This window comes from Mustela nigripes, chromosome 1 (assembly GCF_022355385.1).
Source record: "Mustela nigripes isolate SB6536 chromosome 1, MUSNIG.SB6536, whole genome shotgun sequence".
In the NCBI taxonomy this organism is placed as follows: Eukaryota; Metazoa; Chordata; class Mammalia; order Carnivora; family Mustelidae; genus Mustela; species Mustela nigripes.
This window is the reverse complement of record NC_081557.1, coordinates 32,295,674-32,321,798: the sequence shown is the minus strand read 5'-3', so window position 1 is coordinate 32,321,798 and position 26,125 is coordinate 32,295,674. Positions and strand designations below refer to the sequence as shown.

Below are 26,125 nucleotides of genomic sequence, written 5' to 3'. Positions count from 1 at the left end.
AATCAGGAAGTATAAAACCTCCTTGTTCTTTTGTTAAGATTGTTTTGGCTATTCAGAGTCCTTTAAGACTATATATGAATTTTTGGATGTTCTATTTCTGCAAAAATCATCATTGGGCTTTTGAGAGGGATTGCGTTAACAGAGCGACATTCTAAAAATACTTGTTTATGTAGATTATCAGCCCTATTCTAACTTGGATGTTCTCAGAGCCTATGGAATTGTAGACACAAGTAGGTTCTTAGAGAGAGTAGGGGTCCCAGCACCAGCTTCCTCTTACTCTATGCCCTGGCCTTTTCCTGCCCACTTTCCTTGGTGGTTCTCATTCCCCCCTTTCTCTCTCTGTACCTGCAGTGATCCTCTGGAAGAAGGATTGAACAGGAAACTATATTGAAGCCCATGCCCTTAATATTAGACCTTGATCACAGCAGTCCTGAGAATGCTCCCTGGCCAGGCCCAAGAAATCCTTCAGAACCAGTTTCTGGATTGAGTGAGGTTCCTGTTCTCCTCTCTGGTCTGGTGACTGACTACCCAAGCTGTAGAGAAATTGACCTGAGCAACTCTGAAAACCATCTCTAGCCTGTGTGGCTAGAGTCCATGCACTTTCAAAAAAAAAAAAAAAAGAAAGAAAAAGAAACTGGTTTCATTTAGTCTAACAAATCTGAATCTGAATGTTCAAGATTGACACCTTGACAAATTATAGGAAATTGCAAACATTTTCCCAGACCCAATTATCAGGTCTTTTCCTGAAGAGTACTGAGAGGATTTAAGCAGGGAAACATCCCCAGGGCAAGTTAAAATCACAGTGGGGGTGACAGGAGCTGGGATCAGCCAGCCTGGAACACTTTCCCTGTGCTCCTGCTGGCTTCAGGACCAGACCACCAACGTCTCCCTAACTGGGAGGCTGGGGACAGAAGGGACTGGGGACCAGTGTTGGCCCTCTCAGAGGGAGAGAGGAAGAAATGCTTATTTATCTGCCTTAGACAGTATTTTCATTTAGAAAGTACTTTGGTTCCTGTCAGGGAAGGTTAAGGCTGGTTGCCAGAAAAACCAAACGTCCCCCTCCCCACAGGAGGATTAATGTTCTCCCTAAACCTTTTTTTTTTTTTTTTTAAAGCCTTCTCTCTTCTTCAAAGACATCCTGTCTGCAGTGTTTCAAATGAGACTTTTCCTTCTTGTGGTGGTTTGTCAGTTGGTGGTGGGTGAACCTTGGAAGCTGGCCTTTCAGAACTGAGTCATTCAGGCTACAGGGCGCAGTCCCCTGTAGGGTATAAAATCTGTTCAGAGACTTTGCGATAGGCATTAAAAAATGAATTAGGGTACAATATATTAGAGCTTATTGCTTATAATAAGATTATGCCTTGATAGTTTTCAGTTTTGCGGGTGGATGTTTGGATGTTTGTAACATGTCCTTCTTACTATTGAGTCGTCAAAACTTGTTAAAGCCATTATTTTATTTTTTTTAAGTTATTTATTTATTTGAGAGAATGAGAGAGAGAGAGAGAGAGCATGAGAGGGGAGAGGGTCAGAGGGAGAAGCAGACTCCCCATGGAGCTGGGAGCCCAATGCGGAACTCGATAGTGGGACTCCAGGATCATGACCTGAGCTGAAGGCAGTTGCTTAACCAACTGAGCCACCCAGGCACCCAAAGCCATTATTTTAAAAATTATCTTTGGCTCAACAAGGCCTGGTCATGTTGCCAGTGCTAACCATTCTCAGCAAGATGCCGTGCTAAGCAAATCCACGCAATAAATACAACTCCAAAAGGGACCCATTTCAGATTTGCTTTGAACCTAGTCCTTATCTGGGCCTTCTGGTTTGATTTCTATTTCATTGGTTACATTCTCCAAAAAAATAGATTTAATATAAGTAGGTATTTATAAAATATTTATTATACATTTTATGTGAAAAGTAAGTATTTCTTGATTTAATGGAAAAGTGTCTCCCCAACTTCAGTCTTTCACAAACTTGCATGAGTTTTGCCAAATCGGTGAACTTCTTTGGTTTTATGTTTTTGTTAAATCGACTCAAATTTTAAATCTCTATCAAATATCCATGAAACAGTTAACTTATATATGTGCTAGTTATCTTTTCTAATATTGCAATAAAATAAATATATGACTTTCAAAATATAAAAATAATCATCCACCTCTGAAACTAATAACCCAGTATATGTTAATTAAATTGCATTAAATAAAAAAAAAATTTTTTTAAATATTCACCCATGTGCCGTTGAAAAGAGTCTCACCCACTTCTGTGGCCCACACACCACTGATGGAGAAATACTGATGTTCAGAACATTCTTTGATGTTTTTCTCTTTTCTCCTTCTTAGATTCCTTAGCTCTAACAAAGGTTTGTATACATGAGAACAGAAACTAGAGCTGTTCCTTATTAGGGAGAGAAGTGCTCTTAATTTTAAAGGACTCTCCCCACTTTCCCTCCCCCAGGCTCATTTTCATAGAATACGGGCATTTCTGAATTCACAAGCTCCTCATTCAAGGCTAATTCTTTCTTCACCCAGACAGTTTTCTCTGACATTTGCTAATAACCATCTTAAGAGAACCATGGAGGCGGAATGCTTGGAGGTAAAAGAACACCTGTATGTCACAGCCCAGAGTAAATGACAGGACTGCGTTTTCTGGCTCCAACCTCACTGGGCCTCTTGGAGAGTCACTGAGTTTTGAATGGAAGTGGAGCTGAAAAGACACTAGAGAAATAGCTCATCCTTTCTTACAATTGGGTAACTGAGGCCCAGAGGGGCAAAATGGCACATCTAGGGTCATGCAGTTGGCTGGTGACAAAGCTTAAATCTTGGCTTACCTACCCAAAGCAAGGTGAGGACAGTCTCATGCTGGGAATCACAAAATCCTGGCATTAGAAATGGCTGCTTTCCAAAGGAAGAGTAACAGGCCCCCAACAGCCACCTAAGCTAAGGTCACTAGTGTGATACCTTCAGAATGATGGGAACATATCAAACCACTCATGACCTTGAGCCCCCTTCACTATTAACGATTAAGGGGATTTCTAGCCATGACGTAAATGCAAAATATAGATGGTCTTATCCTCCTCCGGTGCCCTGTTGCTGTACTCAGGAAACTCCTGTTCTGAAAACCAAATGCAGATCCTCTCTACCTTGTACAGCTGTGACAAATAACCTTGAAATGTCCCTATGATTCCACAACCAGGGGACCCCAGGCTCCATGCCAAGTAGAAATTCTAAAGCTTTGAGTCCTGATTTTGTTTTTTGTTTTTGCCGGAGTTCAGGCTAGAAAGTTTTAATAAAACTCTAATGACTAATCAGAAGTCTGTGTCTCTCTTGCCTTATATGCAAATTGTAAAAGCCCAGACTACCAAACTACAATCTCAAAGCCATGAGTGTTTCCTACACTCTGGAAAGCTATAGGACACAAAGATAAGTCAGGGAGGAGGGACCAGTGGATAGCCCCCCCAACCTATAGCAGAAACATAGCATGACAGTTCAAAGCTCATTGGTTCTGTGAGGCTTTCCCAAATGGGAGAATTAATGGATCCCAACCATTAGGCCTCATGGCCCTTGCTACAGCCCACCACAGTCCCTTACACTGTTCTTTGCTCTCTTGGAGGCCTGTTGCATCTTTGGGCAGTGAGTTCCTAGAGGGTAGGAGCTCTATTTTATTTTCCTGGATTCCTGGTACCTAGGGGAAGGAGTTGGCCCTCTGAAATCTGTTTTGGGGGAGATGTGGAGAATATTCTAGGGAAGCACAGAGTAGGGAAAAATGCCATGTGACGTAAACCGAGTGATTCATTCAGTTTTATGGTCTCACTGTGACAGAGAAGACATCTGAGCAGGGGTTTAAAAGATAAGTAGGGGGCGCCTGGGTGGCTCAGTGGGTTAAGCCTCTGCCTTCAGCTCGGGTCATGATCCCAGGGTCCTGGGATCAAGCCCTGCATAGGCTCCCTGCTCAGCAGGGGGCCTGCTTTCCTCTCTCTCTCTCTCTGCCTGCCTCTCTGCCTACTTGTGGTCTCTTTCCCTCTGTCAAATAAATAAAATCTTTAAAAAATAAATAAATAAAATAAATAAAAGACAAGTAGGAATTTCTGGGAGCCATTTTGGCCCAGCCTGAGAAGCGACAGTGTGAGTATACGTCATGCCTATATCATGACAGCCCTTCCCCCCCGACCCGGCACACAGCCGAAGGAGGCACACAGCCTCGTCTTGGTCTGTACATTTCACGTATCCAAGCCAGGTGTCTGTGTAACTCTGGATCAGTGGTGAATTCGTCAGTCATTGGCTAATTTCTAGCTGGACACGTTAGGGTTAAAAATACACAGACGTGCAAGGTAGAGGCATTTGTCAAAACCATTTCAGGAGGCTTTATGGAAGTCCCAAGGAATGTGTGGGAGCAGAGAAGTCACCCTGACCCACGTACTTAGGCTCGGTGGAATGTGCCCAAGACTTCTTTGGGAAACTGGGACGCACCTCTGAATGTGATGTAGTTCTTGTAATGGTGTCCATGGTTACAACCTGCCCACAAAGACCCCCTTTTCTTTAGCACTTACTGTTTTTTCACATTTTTAAAAAATTTAAATTCAATTCACATATACTGTATTACTTGTTTCAGAGGAAGAGGTCAGTGATTCATCCGTCTTCTGTAATGCCCAGGGCTCACTACATCATGGGGTGCTTACTTTCTAACAAATGATAACACTGATTAACTATGTTAATTCCAGTTGTTCCTCTCTGCTAGAATGTAAACTCCATGATGACAGGGCCTTGTTGTATTGCATTGATGTATCCCAAGTACCGGGAACCATATCTGACACACACATTGAGTGAATATTGACATGAGGAAAGATATTTGAATGAACAAATGAGAGAACACTTCTGCCCCAGATCTGAGCTCAAGTAACGGGAAAGACAGTTGTCCTGGGAGAAGTAGAACTTGGGAACGGAGGCCACAAGGATTTCCTCCAGAGACCCAGCCTCTGTCCAGTGGCTGGACTGGCTTGTGCCCCACCAAGGATGTCGTGAACACACCTAAGCAACAGAAAAGTTGATGCCTCAAAAGCTCTCTCGAGTGGTTCTTGTTTAAATATATCCCTCATCCAAGGAGGGAGCTGTGGTAATTCAGACCTGGAGCACTGTGTCAGGAGCCCTGGGTTCAAGTCCCAGCTATGTCCACGTCTAGCTATGTGATTTCAGGTCAGTCGTTAGCCCTCCCTTGAGCTTCTGTTTCTCGACTCATAAAATGGGGGCAGTGAACTCGTCTTCACGGCGTGCCTAGCGCTGCACCTCCTGATACCAGGTGGCCCTCCATGAGCAGCGTCAGGCCCATGGAGACCCTCTGAAAGCCCGGCCATGTGGGTGGGTTCGAGAGCCTGTTTCCAAGCCAGTCTGCAGCTCTCCCCAGGAAAAGATCCAGCAACGCCCCATGAGTTTTGTTAGGGAGGTTTGGGCAGCACCCCCCGCTCCAAACCGAAATCCCCAGTAAGTCAGGAAGATGTATGTGTTTTAAAACATTGGGAGGTCTGCTTTGGATCACCCTGGAGCTGCGGCTTCCTGGAGCAGCTGGGAGTGAGTGGAGGGAAGCGGTTCCTTTGCTGGGAGTTCTCCGGGCTCAGTGCTCAGGTCCCACACGGGGGCTGCCTGCATTCGGCTTTGGCGGCCGTTGACTTTTAAATCATAAAAAGCCGCTCTATACACAGTTTACTCTGTTGCTAGAAGGCAGCGGAACATAGGTATTTTAAAAAAAAAAAAAAAAAAAGGGCAGAAGAAGCAGCCGTTAATCCCGCCAGGCTTCTGGGCACTGGAGCGGTTGCGGATGACAAAAGTTAATTAGAAACATGAGCAGTTTAACTGGAAACACTTGTGACAATTGGAAGGGCAGCCTCTCCCGTTGGAGAATTTTTCCTGGGGAACCGTTGCGGGAGGAAGTTACTGCTCCTAGGTAAGTCGTGTCACGGTGACTTTACAGACACGGACGGGGGCTGCCATGCCGCATCCTGTCTGTCCCGTGGGGTGGGTGGGCATGGGCTGTTGGTGGCGCGACTCCAGGCTCAGCGGGGACTTGCCTTCTGGGCCACTTTCTGTCTGACAGCTGCCCTAATGCCTGCGACAGAGCGGTGCGGTTCTGAGCGCTCCCAGAGGACATCACAGCCCTTGTTCCTGGAATATGGGCCCCTTGCTGGGCAGGAGAACTCGGGTGTGGAAACTGCCCTTCTCAGAATCATTTGGATTCTCAGTTTGGAAGTATCCTGAGGCTTTTCTGAGCAGAGAATCTGGCTGGGGAAACACTCCCCGAGCGCCAAAGGGGAAGCCTTGACTTTCCGATAACCTGTGTGTTTTCATGCCTCCGGTAAAGCGTGTGCAGTGGATACTCTGAAGCTAAAAGGTCTTTTTTAAGTCTTGCCTGAATCATGTTTGTACCTCCTTCTGAGTGTCAGCATAGGAAAAACGTGTCTGCTTTGATAAGAGCTAGCAACTTCCTCAGGTAATTATTCTGTAAAGATTATGCTTGGTTTCTCTTTCTTTTTTTTTTTTTACCCCCTGTTTTAATATCTCTCCTATATTTCTTAAAGTTGGCTAATTCCCAGTTATTTCGCGTAACTGAGAACTCAGGTTGTGGGTTGAATAATTCATAACAGTAGGCATTTCCTACGTCTTTCCGACATACCATAGCGGCGATAGAGTTTTTGGCTAGTTTGTGTTTCTGTAAATGTATGCTTAATCGTGCTTTGCACATGTTGGTGCTAAGCTCCGCGCACATTTGCATGACAGATACCAGAATGTGCCGGTAACGTGAACAGGGTATGACGGAGAGCAGCGGGCAGGTAGGATTTGAACCTACAGGTAAATGCACCAGGCGGGGGATGGTGTCCTCTGGCATTTGGGTAGAGAGCGATGGGCCCTGGAACCCTGGCCCTCCCTCTTGCACCCACAGCGCAGGTTCGTGGGCATAATTTGGGTTTCCTTCTTTTCCCCGTCTCTGCAGAGCCATTGGCGAGCCCCGCCTCCGCCCACCCCGGAATGAGCGAAAATGCACCTGCTTCTCTGGAGAGCGGCAGCAGTCCCAGCCCTGCTAACAGCAGCGTATCCTCGGCCATCCCACAGCCCGGTGCCGCCTCCAAGCCCTGGCGCAGTAAGTCGGTCAGTGTGAAGCACAGCGTCACGGCGTCCGTGCTCTCGGTCAAACAGCCCGTGCCCGAGACCCCCAGGCCCGCCCCCGAAGCCATGAAGCCGGCCCCCAACAATCAGAAGTCCATGCTGGAAAAACTCAAGCTTTTCAACAGCAAAGGGGCTTCCAAAGCAGGCGAGGGCCCTGGGTCGCGGGACACAAGCTGCGAGCGGCTGGAGATTCTGCCCAGCTTTGAGGAGAGCGAAGAGACGGAGGTCACCGCGCGCTCGCTGTCCACGGTGGGTCCCGCTTCCAACAGCCCCAAGATTGCGCTCAAGGGCATCGCCCAGAGGACTTTCAGCCGGGCGCTGACCAACAAGAAGAGCTCCCCGAAAGGCAACGAGAAAGAGAAGGAGAAACAGCAGCGGGAGAAGGAGAAGGAGAAAAGCAAGGACCTCGCCAAGAGAGCCTCTATGACAGAAAGGCCAGACCTCAAAGAGGGGCCGAAAGAAGACCCCAGTGGGCCGGTGGTGACTGAGATGCCAAAAAAGTCCTCCAAGATTGCCAGCTTCATCCCCAAAGGGGGAAAGCTCAACAGTGCCAAGAAGGAGGCTCCGGCCCCTTCCCACAGTGGAATACCAAAACCAGGGATGAAGAGCATGCCCGGGAAATCCCCAAGTGCCCCTGCCCCTTCCAAGGAGGTGGAGCGGAGCCGGGGTGGGAAGCCGAGCTCAGGGCTCCCCCAGCAGAAGCCCCAGCTAGACGGCAGACACTCCAGTTCCTCCTCCAGCCTGGCGTCCTCAGAAGGCAAAGGCCCTGGAGGGACCACCCTGAACCACAGCATCAGCAGCCAGACTGTCAGCGGGTCCGTCGGGACCACCCAGACCACGGGAAGCAATACCGTCAGTGTCCAGCTACCTCAGCCCCAGCAGCAATACAGCCACCCCAATACCGCCACCGTCGCGCCTTTCCTGTACAGGTAGGTGTCTGCCCGCCCTCCTGGGCCGTGGGCCAGGGAGCCTCTCTGGTGGGGTCTAATTCTTGGAGGGCGGGACTCCGGCCTGCCTTCCAGGAACAGGCGAGCTAGCAGCTGAGGTGCCCCTTCCTTGATCAGCTCCTCGTAGGGCTGTTCACCCGTGCTTGAGGGAGCAGTCAGCGCAGCATGGCTTTGTGGGTCAGCGGGAGGGAAAGCTAAGGAGCTGCCCCAGATGAGAAGGAGTTTGCTGGGCATGTGGGGACCCAGAGCCATTTACAGAAGTAGCCTCAGCACGGGCAGACACGGCGGGTGGTTTGGTATCGCCCGACGTGACCAGCCCCAGCATCGGCCCTAACGGATCCTGAACGGGCTCCCCAAAATGGGCAACACGGAAGTCCCCTTGCTGGATACCTGGGGCTTCTTCTCACAGAGGCGTTGGTTTTGAACTTCTACACACTCATGGTTTCTTGCTGCATCACACGTAGTAGGCATTTTTTCAGTCCTTGCTGTGAACTAGGCTCTTTGGAGAGGCAAGCGGGGACGGGAGGAAGGGACTGGTTCTAGAAGAACAAAAGAACCAGATTATACTGAGACAGGCCTGGACGTTTGCTTGTTTGACTCCGTGTAGTCCTGTCCCTGTCTGTCTCTAACGGCCCATCCTCAGGACCACGGGCAAGCACGGGGAGCCAAGTGCTGCTTGCTCTGTGTGCTGGTGGCCCACGGGGGCCTCTGATGGCTCCGCCCGCACCCCACTGGCTCTGGGTGGTCCTTGACACGTGCAGATGAGTCCCCTCCAGCAGACAGAAGCTCCCCTAGCATAGCTTTTAAGGGCGTCCCAAGGCTTTGCTCACCGTGCTCACCTTGATCCTATATTTGAAATGCACAGTGCCTTTGGCCACTCTGCACAGCCGAATGTTCGTGATACCTCTGCCTGCCTGCCTAGCAGAAGGGGACCGGAGACTGAATGCCATGTTCTAGGCACTTCCTGTAAAGCCTCTGCCCTAAATACAGACACGTATACACTGTACGCACACACTCGTACGCCCACAGGCATGGGCGTACGTTGACAGTCACGAGTACAGACACAAGTCCACCTTCTTGTACAAAATGCTAGTGTGCATGTGCCCACGTGTATTTACATCCCTGTTCATATGCATACACTCGTGCCCATACCTTCAGCTTCCTGTGTTGACACGGTCCCCCAAAGACTTGGATATCCTCTCTCTCACTCCCCAAGGTGTATTCTGGGAGGCTTTGTTACCATCCCTGCCAACAGCGGCTGGAAGGACTGGCCTGACTGATTCAGAGCAAAGCCAGGCAGGTCCAGCCAGGGAGGGAATGCCAGGCCTCTTCTCGTCCCTCTTTCCTTCTCTTTGGCTCACCCTCCCCTTCAGCAGGGGTCATGCCCAGACTTTTTAATTGGGAGAAGGTCATCTCTTTATTCCACCAAGTCATCAGCTCAGCTAACAGTTGGAGAAGAGTGCCGGGGCTTAGAGAATGAATGACTCAGCGCTCGCGCGTCTCCATGCAGGGCTTTGAATACAACAGTCCTCTGAACCGTGGAGGCAATTGAATTGCTCCCCATGAAATTTTTATCGTTCCAATAACATTAATAGTCTTGAGGTCACGCATATTCAAGCTCCTGCTCACAGAGTCTTGATTTGCATTTTCCAAATTAAAATATAGGGTGGTCTTTGGTCACCATTCATTTCACTCCCTCTTTCTTTGTTTTTTCTGTAATCATTGGAAGGATTGTGAGACATTTAACCTCTTTTAAAATTTCAAGCTTTTCTGCGAGAGGAAAACTCTTGACGAAAGGGCAAATGTCTGACAAATAGGAGGAATGAGAAAATGTCATGCTCTCTGTCAAGCTGCATTTTTATGTTCACGTTCACCGCGTGAACGTCGTTCTGGCCCCCCTGATGTGCCTTTTCTTGTCAGGTGAACCAGGATGGGAATTGGGGCATCTGGGCTCTGTCTTTTATTAGCTGGTGACTCCCCGTGTAGTCTTGGGCCCTGCCTGTGGGGACAGCTAGGGAGACTATGCACCAAGTATGTGCAGAGACCCAGCTAAGGGCTTTTCGTGCCCTAGCCCATATAGTCACCCCGACACGCCATGAGCTAGCTATTTTTGAAATCCCCATTAGGTAGGTGAGCAAACTGAGGCCTATAGTAATTAAATAACTTGCACCAAGTCCAGAGCTAATAACTAGGAGAGCTGGTGTTTAAAACCAAGTCTGTCTAACTAGAGGGACCGAGTTTCTAAGCACAAACCAGTTTCGACTCTCTGAATCACTGCATCTCTCTGATCTACCTTGTCCTCATCTGTAGAATGAGGAGACTGGATGAAATGAGGGGATTTTTTAAGAAAAATAGGTTAGACACCCCTTGTGCTCTGAAGTTCACTCAAGTTCATGGCTCACAGCAGACAATTTGTGCTGCTCCCTCCACCCCACCACACATCCCCCCAGAATCTATCCATGTTAATGATGTTACCAAGCCACAAAAGAAAGATAAATCATCTTCTAAAATCACTCTGAATGAATTCTGTTTATCAATTCAGAAGTAACCCTGGACATCTATTACTTGACACTTGACCAAATACTTCAGTCTTATCACATGTGATTCTTGTAGCAGCCAGGGGAGGTCGCTGTTGTAAGCCCTGCTGCACAGATGGGGAAACAGAGGGTCAGAGGTGTGAAGGGACTTCTCAGGTGCAGGCTAACCTCCAGCCAGCTACAGTCCTACAGCCGGGAGGGTTCAGACTCCGAGTCTAATGCTCCTTCCCATATCTAGCATCTTTCCAGACTTAAACATTTCTCATTCGTCCATTCATCACGCCCTGCTGACCTCTACTATACAAGTGAACTTGATCAGCTCAAGTTCTTGCAGGTACATATCAAAAAAGCCAGTCTTTGCTTTCAGATAGCTCTGAGGTTGAGGAAAGGTGTATTAATTAGATCCCATTGTAATGTATTGACATCAGAGGAGTAAGAGCCCTGGAGAACTGGAGAAACACACAGGGGGAGCCATGAGCTAGCACTGCCCGGGGAGCCTTCCTGGCCAAGATGACGTGGGAACTGCGTGTTGAAGGCAGATTGGATGCAAAATGAGAAAGAAGGAGGAAAAGAGCCTTCGGGCACAGGTCCCAGATATAACTGCTAAGGGCATGATGTGATCTCAGAATGGAGGGAAGGCTCAGGTGGAATATAAGGCCCGGGTATGTGTAAAGGGCAGGAGTGGTAGAAGACAGGGCTGGGGATGAAGGAAGAATCCCCAGTGGGGCATTGTCTTCCACAGTAAGGACTTAAGAACTTTCTCCATGGGCAATGGAAACTATCAGAGGCCTTTCCTCAGAGGGATGTGATCACCCCAGTCTCCCAAAAATCATCAGAGGATGGTGTGGGGAGCAGACCAGACCTACAGGCAGTCTAGAATAGAGAGCACAGATTCAAATGCCTGATTCAGACCCAAACGGTAATATAAATCAGCGGCTTGGGGTAATGGGACTGTGGCCTCCGGAGCTCTGGGCTTCTCCGGAGGGAGCAACCATCCCTTGGCGCCAGCAGGTGGCGCCCTGCAAGAAAGTCAATCAGGACTTTCTTTGTTTTTACGGAAAAAGAAGAGAAAGGAACAAGGCAGAAATCCAGATATTTCTTGCGAAATCTCCCAATTTTAAATGTTGAAACGAATTCAAAAAGCGTTAAAATACTACACAGACCAGTGAGAATCCATGGGCTGGTTCCAATACTTGGCTGCGATTCACAACCTGTAGGCTGGAGGCAGTGTACCTGTCTACCCCGTACTTCTAGGGCAGAGAGGATGAGACCTTGGACTCTGGCCAGTGGGTCCAGAGGATCAGTGTGGATCCAAATATTCTCAACGGTTGGAGACAGCAGGAATTTGGAACTGATGGCTTCATTTGGAGGGCACAGGCGGGGCAGGATGGGTGAGGAGGTTTCCCAGTACGTCCCCCACACTGAAGACCATTCACATTCTTGGCAAACGTTTTCTTCATAGAGAGTGAAATCTGGCTGAATGAGCTCAGGATGCTAATGAATTAATAAGGCTACACCCAGGGTTATGCATCTGAGTGCAATTACACATTTGCACGCCATGCCGAAGTCAGCAGAGGTACTTGTGACAAGAAGGCCTGGCACGAAGCAGTTGCCTTGATTTGCGTGACAAATGCGGGCACGGAGAAGGTTTGGGGAAGTACAGATTTCAGTCAAGTGTTGAAATAATGATCAATGCGACCTTTCATCTCAGAGGATCTGAGCTCTGAATCAGAGACGGAGAGGGCAAACACACCTGCTTGGCACCCACTCCCGACTGGTTTCATAGTCACCTCTTCAGAGAGAGCCAGGTCAGGAGGATCGGGGGAGGGCCGTCGGGCTGTTAATGGAGTCATCTTTATGCTTGACTTGCTGGCGTCGCTAAGGGCTCAGAAGTTTGCTCTTTGGCAGAGGTTAAATGAACCAAACCACACTGTACTCTCCAGCGTTTTTCTGGCTAGACCTAGCTCCCTGATGGGGATTCAGAGAAGCATTCCCCAGCGAGGGCTTGCAGACCCTGCATTTGGGCAATGAATATTTCATCTTTTACAGTTCGGTGGCTCTCTCTGTTTCTAGGACATTGCTCCACATGCGCCGATGAATTATTTAGAGTCAGTCTGCTGGTCTGCTCTGTTCTAAAGCTTCTTGTTGAAGGGAGTGATGGTGGGTGGGTGCTGTGGTTAGACCACAGTGGTCCAGATGTGGTAGCTACCGCTTGTGACAAGTGTGTCTGGTTTGTGTGTGAAGGTCCCAGACAGACACCGAAGGGAATGTTACTGCTGAATCCAGCTCCGCGGGTGTGAGCATGGAACCCAGCCACTACACCAAGAGTGGACAGCCTGCTCTGCAAGAACTCACTGGTGAGTATGGAGCCCCCGGAACGTCTGTGTCTGCTGGAGATGAGGCCTCCCTACGGCCACCTGCTGGAAGGGCACAAACCCAGCCTGACTTGGAGTGACTTCACTGTTGCATTGATGGATGAGCTAAGGGAACTTACTTTATTTTTTTATTATTTTCTTTCATCTTGCTTCCTGTCCTCTCTCACACAATCCACTTGCTCGTCCCTAGAATCGTAAGTAAGTCCCTTACTTATTGGCAGATCTTATTTTAATACATATTCCATTTCATTCATGTAGGGGCTCTAGGCTGCTCTGACACTTAACCTTGAATCTCCTTGTTTACTCTTCAGATAAAGTCACTTTTGCTATAAAACACTGTCTTCTTTTCTTTCCTGTATGGAAGCACTGATTGAAAAGGCTGATTAATAAGGCTACACCTAGGGTAGCCTTAGCATTATCCATTAGTTGGAAAGAAGAATACAGCATGCTTCTTTTACCAAAAAGAAAGAAATGACCATATCTAAATATTATTTTAATATAACCTAGATGATGACGATTAAAGGGGTATTATGTTATGTGAAAACATAAAATCCACAGTTGTCATGTACTTAATGGCACAGATACTGATTTATTAATGTTATACTGTCACATTCTTAAAGGAGAAAAGTTAGCGTAAGAGTTGGGATTCCTCCTGCCCTGGATTTGGAGTTACCACGCCCTCTGTCTGTCTTCCCTGTTCCCCAACTCTATGCCCTCTCTTCCAGCAACTTCTAATCAGGGAAGCAAGTGGTAAACCACATATTTAGCCGTGGTTGTGTTAGTCTTCACATATCTTACCACTTCCAGAGTTGGGTTAAAAACTGAATCCATGTTTAAAATCCATTTATTAGACTAAATATCCATGACCACACCATTTTAATAGCCACATTACGGCTGTGGAATCGGTCTGCAGCCCACGTGATGGAATCATACCCGTCTCACCATTAACCCAGAGTATTAATTTCAGAGGCTCTCAGCGATTTAACTATTTCCTTCTGGTTCTGCTGGCCGGGTGCAGTGCTGGGGCAGAGTTTTGAGGCCATTTATAAGTGATCCGTCGGGCAGCGGCTCAGGGCCCCACATTTGGGATTGATTTTGTGCTTCCTTCTCACCAAGCTCCGTAGCCCCCTTGCAGATGAGGACACAGAGAGGCCAGCCGAAGGGGCCGCCACGAGAAGGGCGTGGCGTTCGGCGACGGCTCAGGTCTCCACACGCATTCCAGCCCGTGTTCTTTTGTGCACACATCAAAGGAGCGGGGCCAGCACTCCGAGAGCCCGGCGTGTATCAGACGTGTGTCCCGTGGAGTAACGTGGATTCGTGTCAGACACAGGCTGGCAGAATTCACATTTGAAAAGCAAAAGCAGCAGCCAGAGAACATTCCACATCACACTTGAATTTCAGAGTGACGGATTACAGCCTGTGATCTTTCACCGGTTCTTCCCTTTCTCCATGTGTCTCCTCTGCGTCGGGCCTGCATAGCCAAGGGAGCGCTCAGGGAACCTGAGACGTTATAGTTGGTGTGGGGGACAGATCTGTGCAGCCAGGCTTGTCTGATCACGCACTCTGGTTTTTGTGAAGTCTGACGGCATGTATCGCTGATGGGGATTTTGCCTGCCCTTCCTTCCTTCCTTCTTTCCTTCCTTTTTCTTCCTTTTGCGGATGGGAATTTCTTAATCAGAGTGGTTTGTCTTTACATTCAAGGAGTATAAATCAAATGTGGGACTGTACTGTGGATTATTTTATAGAGACAGCAAATGGTAGTACAAGGTTAAATGAACTTATTCACAGCCGATCCCTTGAAATGACAGTGAATGGTAGGTGTATTTAGAAATACATTTTTAGGGATGCCTGGGTGGCTCAGTTGGTTGGACGACTGCCTTCGGCTCAGGTCATGATCCCAGAGTCCCAGGATCGAGTCCCACATCGGGCTCCCAGCTCCATGGGGAGTCTGCTTCTCTCTCTGACCTTTTCCTCGCTTATGCTCTCTCTCACTATCTCTCTCTCAAATAAATAAATAAAAATCTTTAAAAATAAAAGAAAAGAAATACATTTTTAGGGGGAACCTGGGTGGCTCTCTCACTTGAGTGCCTGACTCTTGATGTGGGCTCATGTTGTGATCTCAGGGTCATGAGATCGATCAAGTTCTGCATTGGGCTCCACGCTCACTCACTCTTTCAAAAAAATAAGAAGATAAAGAAAAAAGAAAAAGAAAGGGACATTTAGGAGATGATTTGACCAATTGGTTTGTTCTTCCCCTCCTTTGGCAGGGAAGGGGGATCAGGTGGATTTTCCCATGGTGCTTTGTCATTTGCATAACATTACACCTGAGGGGGCTCCTGGGTGGCTTAGTGGGTTAAGCCTCTGCCTTTGGCTCAGGTCATGATCTCAAGGGCCTGGGATCGAGACCTGCATCGGGCTCTCTGCTCAGCGGAGAGCCTGCTTCCCCCTCTCTCTCTGCCTGCTGTTCTGCTTACTTGTGATCCCCCTCTCTCTGTCAAATGAATAAATAAAATCTTAAAAAAAATTTAAATATATTTTTTAAAAATTACATCTGAGACCTGCATCTTGGGTGGTAAGGTTAGAAGGGAACACGCACACCTGTTTATTATCTGATCCATGAATCCCTTCTGCCCATCACTGATGAAATGTCTTTCCGTCTCTGCTTGGGTATTTGGGACAGGAAGTTATTCCTTCATAAGGCAGCCCTTCCATTTTTGGTGTTGACTCTAACTAATAACAGAATTCTTTATTCTTTCGTTTCTGATCACTGGATATAATCCATCTCCTGTAGCCCACAGATAATTTTCATTCTCTGTCATACAACAGGTTCTTCCTTAAGGCTCCTTCCTCCAAGTAAAAATCCTGAATCCCTTCCATGTTCCTCTTGTAGCACCCTGACATCCCCCCAACTTGGCTCTATGTGATCAGAATGTGGTGTTCTCTCCATCACAACCAGTGGCCTAAGGAAGGCTGACCTTGCAAATTCAGCAGAGCTGCAAGGAGCGTGGAATAGCTTAACATTTCTGTGTATGAGTAGAAGGAGCCTCTCTTCCCATGGGAGCATGGTTGGGTTCTTATTTTGTTCAGGCAGTGAGTTGGTAGGGGATTCTTACATCATCCGTTGGGCAGAATTGGCAATTTAGAGTGTGATCACCTAAAATCAAGGCAGGTGGGTTCCTGGCTTGCCTTTCTGCATTGCTCTTGGAATCTGGTATGTGTAGAGCTCTGAGGGGAGCAGACATTTCCCAGAAGACCCCCCCACACACACACACACCCCACCCAGGGAAAAGAATGAAGCCCAAATCCAGCATGCCCTTCTCTTGGGCCAGGCATATCATATGCATCTTCATTTAATCCTCAGACTGACCCTTTCAGGGAAGGTTTTCATCCCCATTTTACAGATGGCATTCGGAAAAATCAGTGACTTACTCGAAGTCAAGTGTAGCACTGACAAGATTCAAGTCTTTATCTGCCAAAGTGCAGATAGTCTGCACTTCTTCTTCAACCCTACACTGACCAAGCATTTCTGGATAATAAATAGGTCTCAGGCATCCATAGATTTGTGTGACGGTCACTAAGAGTAAGGGGTGAGTTACCTTCCCACGTCGAAGATCTTTGAATTTCTAAAGGAGAGTTACCAGACAAACATGTCAATTAGGAGAGACTTGGAGAAATAAGTATAATTATTATAATTTGATATGTGATTAATTAATTAATTTGAAGATGTGTGCCTAGACTTAGCTCTGATAAATGTGTACTGCAGGGCCTAGACCTGTCCAAAGGGTCAGTACCTTTTTGGCCTTCTCACATAGATAGAATGTGGCCAAACTAAAGATATTTACCTGATGGCCCCAGGAGAAAGATGCAGTTACTGTCTTCCAGTGCCTCTCAGGGGAGGTAAGCAAACATTCATCACTGCTTTCCTTTCAAAACACATCCATAGATGTACTTTGAAAGAATTGGGTGGGAGATGCAAGCTGGACCACTTTTCAGATAAGAGAAAAATGCCTTCCAACTTTCTCTTGGTTCAAAAGGGGGAGAAAATTGAAAACACTTGGCATTTTCAAGGACAAGAGAGTTGGCTAGAGCCAGTTTCCCCCATAAAATCACACATCTATCATTCGGTCCATCTGCCAACCTCCAGGCATCACCGTGTCAAGAACGACCTATGGAGGCTGTTTTGTCTCAGAAAGAAAGTCGATGCTGTACCATTTCTTAGCGGCCTGTTGCTTTATTAATGGCGACCTCTGGGAGTTCTCCTCGGCGTCTCGTGTAAACCTTCCTCACTGCTGCCCGTGTGCCCTGTGTTCTGTGTGGAGATTTCTTTAATAAGGTTGCTCAACCCTTTTGACTGAGAGAGTCACAGGTTTTTCAAGAGTCTCGATGGTGGTTCTGTGGTCTTCTCAGCCCTCCCTGGAATGACTCTGAGGAAAGGACCCTTGTTCCTTTTCATCATTCTTGGGGTGATTCCCGTCTCCTCTGCACCCTCTCCGCCCAAACAAAGCAGAATAGCCAGAGAACCCAGAGCAAGGCTACTCTTGAGGGCTCGTGGTGGTTTTCCGGCTTCTGTATGGCCTTTGTCTCCTGGTACATTTGACCCAGCTTGACCTCTACCTGGCCAGGTGTCCTCCGGAAATTCTTGCCCCGAGAATGGAAGTCTCTTGTGACCGGAAGAGAAGCCCTCGGTCCTCTTGATGGTTTCCCACTCTGCAGCACCAGCGGGCATGGGTCAGTGCTTGAGCTGGGCTCTACGCTCAGGGATCTCCAGACCCCAGCCCGTTTAATTCCCTACCGCCGTCCTACGAGGTCATGACTGTTACCATCCTCATTGCAATCCTCTGGAATCGGAAAACTAGAGAGGGTCAGCACCTTCCCCCGAGTCCCACAGCCAGTGAGTTAGAGGAACCAGAATTTGAGACATAGTAAATCTCACAGAAAGAGGCAGACCTCTCTCTGTAGGAGTATTTGTGATTAATAAGTGAAGATCTTTTAGCCACTGTGCCAGTACCATTGACGAAGTAGGGCTGGTAGAGAGCAGCACGTTATCGCCAGTGGGTAAGAAGATAAAATGCCTCACCCGCTTTTGCATCGGCAGAAGATGCGTCGTGGGGGGTGCTCAGACCTAACTTGTGTGTGTCTTTATTGGAGACCGTTTGAAAACGTATTTACCCCTCAGACTGGGTGCCTCGCTTCTCCTACAAGCTAGACTTCACCTTTCTCAGGAGGGACCTGGAGGGGAAAGAAAGACTTCTCTCCTTGGATTTTAACAGCTTCCTTTGGGCGTCCATCCATCCACGTGTTCTCAGATCCTTAAGCGTCCCCCGGTGAGCGTGGAACGTGGCGTGTTTCGTGGCGCTCACGATTGAGCAGAGAACTAAACGTCTTAACCACCATCGTTCCAGGGGAAGACCCCGAGGCCCGGCGACTGCGGACCGTGAAGAACATCGCCGACCTGCGGCAGAATTTGGAGGAGACCATGTCTAGTTTACGGGGGACTCAGGTCACACACAGGTAGGCGTCTGCCCCGTGAATTCCTTCACAGACTTGCAGGCAGCTTGATTTCCACGCAGCTTCTCCTCTGTGTGTTCGTGCCATTGGCAAAGCGCCTTAGCTAGTAATGGAATAAATAACTTTGATCCCCCAAGGTGCTAGAACTCACAGGGAATGCCAGGCAATGTGCAGAAGAGAGCTGGAAGGAGTGAAAATGAGGGTAGGCTGGTCGCTCCCCCAAGCAGATGGTGCTAGATCTATGCGACAGAGAGCACGGTGGACCAGTTCCATTAGGTTTCACTTTCCTTGCCTTTTCCAAGCCTGTACTGTGCTGTGAAAAGGAGCAGGTGAACTATATTTGACCTGTGTGATAAAGTGCATAGCTTGAATTCCTACCCAGTCTTCTGATACACAACACTCTGTAATGTTGTTAGTCATGCCCGCATAGGAGACACGTAAGGAAATATTTATAAAAACTTGGGATCACGTTTAAACTATGATTTAGTTGGATGAAATCTAGGATTCCATTGGAAACACTCATCAGGTTGTTTTCAGTGTTGAGGAAGAAGTTGAAGAGGATGCAGCCCTCAGACACCCCTTGGTGGATTTTGGCAGAATCAAGTTTTACGGTTTGTGCTGGGCTTTAATAATGAAGGCAAAGTCTTGCTTACCCCCGTGGACTCCCGAGGAGTCTCCTGCTCTCCAGTTTCGGTCTCTTTGATCAATGGATAGAGCAAGGAGACAGCAGGGCTTCCCCAGAGGTGAAACACTGGGAGTTCTCTCTTAAATAAGATAGGGGCCTGAACCTTACCCCAGTGTGAGGATAGTAAGGCTGTTTCTCGAATCAGAGGGAAACAGTAAAACAGCTGAGGCACCAAACTGGTTCTTCCAGAGGACAGTCAGCTTAGGGGGTGATGGTGGGGTGCCCCCCACCAAACCTTCAGCTATGTGATGGTGTGGAGCCAACCAGTAGGCCCTGAGACTTTGTAATCAAGAATGAAAGATCCTCTTTCCACCCTGATCACCAAAACTGACTTGCTGGGTGGGGGGGAGGGGGTGACTGTTGGATGGCTTTCTTGGCGTGACCTAGGATGGTCATGATGACAGCAGGGAGACCTTTGATGGCTTTTCTGCAGGAAAGACACTCTCTGCTCAGGCAGAAGACCCCAGGGTCCTCCACAGAGGTACACTGACCAGCTTGCTTGGACCACAAGAGCTACAGGGCTACAAGTGTGGACACAGGAGACTTATCAATGGCCAGGGATGAGCCCAGTCTCCTGACAAAGTCAGGTCCTTGTGACTTAATTTATTATGGACCTCAAGCCTGGGTGTATCCTACTCTTCCAGCCTTTTCCTTCCAAAGTTTAGTTGTCCTTTTGGAGAAAATGTGGGAGAAGCAAAAGTGTTGGGGAAAGGGAGCTTAGAGCTAGAAAATCAGGGCTCTCCCCACCTGCTTGGTCCATGGGAGCTGAGCATGTGACGGGTGACATTGGGAACTCCAGAGTGGAAAGGGTCGAAAGGGGAGCTGTGACACAGTCTGCAAGAAGGGGTGGGCCCATGGGTATGTTACAACCCCTCGTTACTGTTTCGGCATTTTCTCTTTACTCTCTCAGGTTGGAAGGGAGATTCCAATAGTTCAGATCATTTAACGAAAGGAGTTGGTAGTGGTTATCTTAGACCATGGTTTAGGGGGAAGGTCTCTGCTGGGCTTTTCAGAGTGTCCTACGGATGTACAGCTCCATCTTTTCATTTCTCACAAAGGAAACACGCTGCGCGGTATATCTGTGGCTGTTATTTGATCCTATTTGGTATATAGGAAATATTTCACAGTTCTCAAAAAAATGTAAAGAACATATAAACTGCAAAAGGATACTAAGCACATGAGGGTCTGTCTAAGCCAAGGCTGGTTTGATGTTTTCAGCACATTGGAGACCACATTTGACACCAACGTCACCACAGAGATAAGCGGGCGCAGTATCCTCAGCTTGACCAGCAGACCCACTCCCCTGTCCTGGAGACTTGGCCAGGCCAGCCCTCGGCTCCAAGCAGGAGACGCCCCCTCTATGGGCAATGGGTACCCACCTCGAGCCAATGCCAGCCGCTTCATCAACACCGAGTCGGGCCGCTACGTGTACTCTGCCCCCCTGAGGAGGCAGCTGGCCTCCAGGGGAAGCAGCGTGTGCCACGTGGACGTCTCAGACAAGGCAGGAGACGAGATGGACCTGGAAGGCATCAGCATGGACGCCCCCGGCTACATGAGTGACGGCGATGTTCTGAGCAAGAACATCCGGACGGATGACATCACGAGCGGGTGAGTACCTTGGGCTTCTCTCTCTTTTCCCAGAGTGGGAGGTGGCTTGACAGCCTGTTTCTCTTTTGCTGGGCTTTGTTTAAGTTCTCCGAAGGAGATCAAACTGTCTACTTTGCTTTCTGCTCCGTCAAAGGCTGTATGGTTGGAGGGGAACCTCCTGGGCTGAGAGTCACCAGATGTGGGCTGCTGTCTAGGCTTCGCCAGTAACTTGCTGGGGGGTCTAGCAAGGCTCCAGCAGTAACCAGAGCGATGGTCGGTAACAAACCTATTGTGCTTGGGTGCCTGGGTGGCTCCGATGGTTAAGCGTCTGCCTTCGGCTCAGGTCATGTTCCCAGAGTCCTGGGATCAAGGCCCACATTGGGTTCCCTGCTCAGTGGGAATCCCCCCTCGAGCTGATGTGAGTAACCCCGCCTCGGGTTCCTGGCTTCTCCCTCTCCCTCGGCTGCTCCCCCTGCTGGTGCTCTCTCGCTCTCTCCGTCAAATAAATAAATAAAATCTTAAGATGAAAAAACAAAAAAACCCCAAACCTACTGTATTGATCCTTGAAACCAAGCCTTGTAGTTAAGATGGAAACCAGACTCTTCAGCCTGGCCTCCCTGGCCCTATGGGATGTGGCCCTCACCTTCCCCTCAGAGCTCCCCACTCTCCACCTGCCTTGCTTCCTCTGCTGTGGCTGCCCCTTCTCTCCGGTCTCATTAAGCTCGCCACTGCCTCCCGGACTGTGCACTGTCGGCCTCACTTCCGCACCCCTATCTTTGGTCTCGGCAAGTCTGGTTCTTCCTCCTTGCCCCGCTGGCCTCTCTTTGGGGGTGCCGTGCTTGACCATTCACCTTGAAGGAGTTACGTGGCCTACCCCTTGCCCTCGTCCTCTCCATCATCATCTTATGCTCCTTTGAAAGCTTATCACTATTTGAAGTTATCCTGTTGATGTGTTTATGTTTTATTGTCTTTCGGCTCCTCGTGCTTACCACACAGTAAGCACCACAAAGCCGGGGCATCGGCTGGCTCATTGGCCACCTTATGCCCAGTGCCCTGTACATGCAGGGGCTTAGAAATTGTGCTGAATGAATGAATATGTGTTTCGATAGATGAAGGAGCAAACCCAGCCTCCCTGTGATCCATCTGCTCACACGTGAAGTTCGGGGGAGTGGTGGGTTGGTGTCTGAGCCGCATCATGGCCAAGGGTGGCACGAGGCGTAGACGCCTGACATTAGCTCCACTTCCAGACTGCTGTGTAAACAGAAGGTGCCTCTGTTTATTTCACTTGCCTGGGATTTCTCCATGTGTTAGCCTCACTTGTACAGAAGTTCTCCACCGTCTTTTCCTCCTCTCCCATTCTAGCAGTCAAAAAAATTGCAGATAATAGAAATCAGGAAGAAGAATCATACTGCTCCTTTCCATGAACAGAGTAATCAGGACCCCCAAGGGTGAGTCCGTACTTTCATAAGCTTGATAATAGCTAATGCTCCCACTGTGTGCCGAGCCCTGGGCCAGGGCTTTACATACATTATCTTGTTCTGTTCTCATAGCAAGCAGGCGATATCATAATTCCCATTCTATGGATGAGTAAACTGAGCCTCTGGAGGGTTCAATAACTTGCCCAAGGTCCCAAAGTGATTAGGAGGCAGAGCCCAGAGTCTGTGGCTTCAAAGCTAGAGGCTGTTAGTACACCATATTGCCCAATATTTTATTGCTACATTAAAATAGCGCAACTGCTGGAGTTTATTTCAAAACTACTTTTGCTTAAGTTTATCTGTCTGAGTAGGCATGTTCTTTTACTCAATGAAAATCTTTGCTACAGAGGTTCTTTGGCTTTCTTTCTGCCTGTCACTTTTAGAACTGTCTGGGTGAGTGAAACCTTGGAAGATAAGAACCATCCAACCCTTTGTAACAAATTTCTGCTTTCTGGAATGGCTGACAACACTAATGGATTGGAAATGATCTGGATAACTAAGAGCATCATTTTGTGTTGCTGGTTTTCCATGGCACAAAAAATAGACACACCTATTACTAAGATTAAACTGCATATACTTTAACCTTTTTATTATTATTTAATAAGACTTCTGGTATCCAACATGCCTCAAGATTATCACCATCAATTCCCACTGTAATATGCTACTGAAATATTTTTTAGTTACTTTGAGATTTTCCTTCCTCCTCCTCCTCCTCCTTCTTCTTGTTTTTGCTATCCTATAATAGTTAATTTTACTGTCGCGTCAGTCTTCATCCTCAACAGTTGGTCAGTGTCTGATCGTGATGCAGTATTGACCATTTCCACAAGGTGGAGACATTGAAAAACACCATCCCCTGATCCATTTAGTGACATTAGTAATGTCTCAGAGAGACATTCCCTGTTTTGTTTTGTTTCGTTTTGTTTTAGCTCTTCAGCCATAACTTTTATCCCTGTGAAACAGCACAAGTGTTTACATTTCAGCTCCTGCTTCGGGAAACCCTAGACTTTGAGCAAGTCAGATACGTTCAGAGCAAGTGTAGATAAAATCACGGAAATGTAAGCAAACCACCCAGTGATTGAAACTGGAGAACTTTGGTCTGGCTTTTCTTTAGTGGAGAGCTTTACCTTCCAAATGTGGAGGTGGGAGCGGAAATGGCATCAAATGCTCCTTTTAGTTGTAACACTCTGAAACACGAGTTAAGTAGGATAACACTTTATGGAAATGTGTGTGAGTTTCTGCTTTGAAACCTTGTTACCAGTGCACCTTCCTATGCTGAGTTCAGCTTTACTGTCCTTTGTACTCCACTCTTCTACACATGTAGACAACGTGTAGGTATCGAAGGTCTGGACTCTTATTCTGGGCTTTATGCTCTGCTAAGGAAGTCATTTCGCTGAAGTGGTTGATGTGGTGGAAAGAAAAGATTGAGATGTCCTTCTGTGCTGGAGCCTTCCTCTACCCCTTGCAAGCTCTGTGACGTTAGGTCGGTCACTTTCCTCCCCTAAGCCTCACAGCACTGCATTTAAAATGGTCTTCAACTTTCTACAATTAGATACTTCTCTTTGAAGTCATATCTGATTAATGGCAAATATCTGATGAAGACACAGAGCTTCAGACAAGGTCTTATCAACCTCAAACATCCAGACACTTGGAAACAGTGAGATGATGAAAGTTTTCATTCAGATGCTTATTTGGCTAGTAGGAGCAGCCTTGATGTATGAGTAGCATATAAATCCCTTTGGGAACTCTTTAAGGAAAGTTTTTGTGAAAGTTTACAGTGAGTTTATTTAGAATGCCTGACATTAATTTCTGGTTTCTGAAAACCTATGAACTTGTGTTTTGTTTTGTTTTTTTAAATGACACACTACCCCAGCTTGGTATATAGCAGCTGTTTTTTGCTGTCTCTAGTTCATTGTCTCCACTGGCTGCATGTGCACGGGCACCTGTGTGCATCACTCAGTTCTCCCTAAGGTGTGGCTGAAATGACTCTATTTCCACTGAGTTTTGCTAAGAACCTAATAGCAAATGCCTCTTGTCTTTCAAAGTGTGTATTTATCTAACTCTTCCATTGCACTTAGTATGTACTCGGCGTGTCTAAGTCCTTTCCATGTTGTTGCCGGACCTGGCCACTTTCTTTTATTAGATCAATAAATTGGACTTTGGCTGTACTTAATAGAAAAGAAATGAAAATAACAGACAAAGATGTCTCCTGCTAAGTTTTGATCTGTGAAGTCAATCTGCTTACTGATCTTCTAAAAATTCAAAGTGCCATATGGTATAGAATAAAATTAAAGGGACAGACTTAACATCCATATGTTTGGAAAGATGATTTTTTTTTTTTCTTTTCAGAGGAGGCACTGAGTTGTATCATGTTCCAAAGTATACACCCCTTCCCGGGTGGGGGGGGGGGGGAGATCATTTAAATGTAACAGTAGAAATTTTTCCAAGAACCTTTGATGGCTTCCCATGTTTTGTGGGAACAGATCTCAACTGTACGTGGGAGGCTCTTTATGGTCTTTTCATCCATTGTCCTCCCTGACTCAGCCCTGGCCACATCCCCCCAACATGTCCCACACTTCCCACTGCCCTGGGCTACCTGACATTCAGTACCCAAAGCTGTGTCCTACATATGTAAAGCTTGGTGCTTCAGGATGTGGCTCTTTCTCCATGGCATTCCTTTTGCCTCAAACCCATCTGACTTATCCTAAAAAATAGACACCTCCTAAAAAAAAAAAAATAATAGTAATTAAAGAAATCTTCCTCTGTGATGCTGTCATGAAGTCCCCGGCCTGAGTTACCTCTATACGTGTGTTTCTGGTGGCCTTGGTTCTCACCCAGCCTTACGTGAACTTCTCACTTTGTGTGGGAAGTGTTTGAGAGGGGCTGGCTGGTGTCGAGGAGAGCAAACAGAGTTGAGAGTGAATCCTGGCTCTGCCAAATGAACTGAGACTAGTCGTTAACCTTTGGGACCTAGCGATAGAACTTGAAAAGTGCTTGGCAGAGACCAGGATGCTCAAGAACCATCACGTACTCTGTGTTTGTGCGCCTGTCTGTCTCTCGGTCTCCCATCAAAGGTGGGGTTCCCAGTAGGCAGACCGTGCCCATTATTTTTCTAAACTCAGAGACTATAAGTAGGTATTGAATGACTATTTGTGCATGGTCTGTTCTCCATGCCCACCCTCTCAGGACCTTGGACTTATATAACTTGCTGTCTCCAGCTGTGAATCTCAAGGATTCTATCTACAGAACTTGGGAGAAAATCAGCTTCACCTCTGGTGTCTTTTTGGTGCGATGCATAGCTCCATCTAGTGGCCAATGTAGGCTGTGACGTTGTGGTTTTGATTGCTTTCAATTCTGTCTTCTATTGGTGTAGGACTCAGGGCAGAGGAAGGGGCAAATGAGCAGTTGGCTTGTCTTTCAAATGTGGCTTGACCAATAGTGTGGTGGGGGAGAGAAAGCAGGGTTGTGAGCTAGATGGTCTTCAGAGCTGGCCTCGCAATGGCTGTGGTCTTCCCCATTAGGTGTCAGAGATTTCTCCATCAACAGATAGTATAAGGTGCCTGGTGCCTGCTGGGGGACTCGGTTCTTCAGAATCAGAGGAACCCACCCCTGCCGAATTACTTGTAGCTCCATAAATCCATTAGAGCATGTCTTAGCTCAGGCTGCTCTAGCAAATTACCATAGACAGGGGGACTTATACACCAGACATTTATTTCTCACTGTTCGGGTGGCTGAAAGTCCAAGATCAGAACCAGCCTGGTTGGGTTCTGGTGAGTGCCCTCTTCCTGGCTTGCTGTGTCCTCACATGGCAGACAGAAGAGGCTTGGGTGTGTCTCCCTCTTCTTCTGAGGACACTAGTCCCATCATGGGGA

The 26,125-nt window shown here is 47.6% G+C and overlaps 1 protein-coding gene across 7 annotated transcripts in view; it reads left to right on the top strand.

Moving 5' to 3' along the window:
* The window catches only part of NAV2 (neuron navigator 2), a 722,564-nt gene that overhangs the window by 545,128 nt on the left and 151,311 nt on the right, over positions 1-26,125 (top strand). For all 7 annotated transcript variants that reach the window (XM_059407175.1, XM_059407119.1, XM_059407156.1 and 4 more), the window contains 4 exons: positions 6,970-8,071; positions 12,871-12,983; positions 18,404-18,512; positions 20,413-20,802. In XM_059407175.1, the coding sequence (XP_059263158.1) occupies positions 6,970-8,071; positions 12,871-12,983; positions 18,404-18,512; positions 20,413-20,802 (1,714 nt within the window). The remainder of the gene's footprint in view (positions 1-6,969; positions 8,072-12,870; positions 12,984-18,403; positions 18,513-20,412; positions 20,803-26,125) is intronic.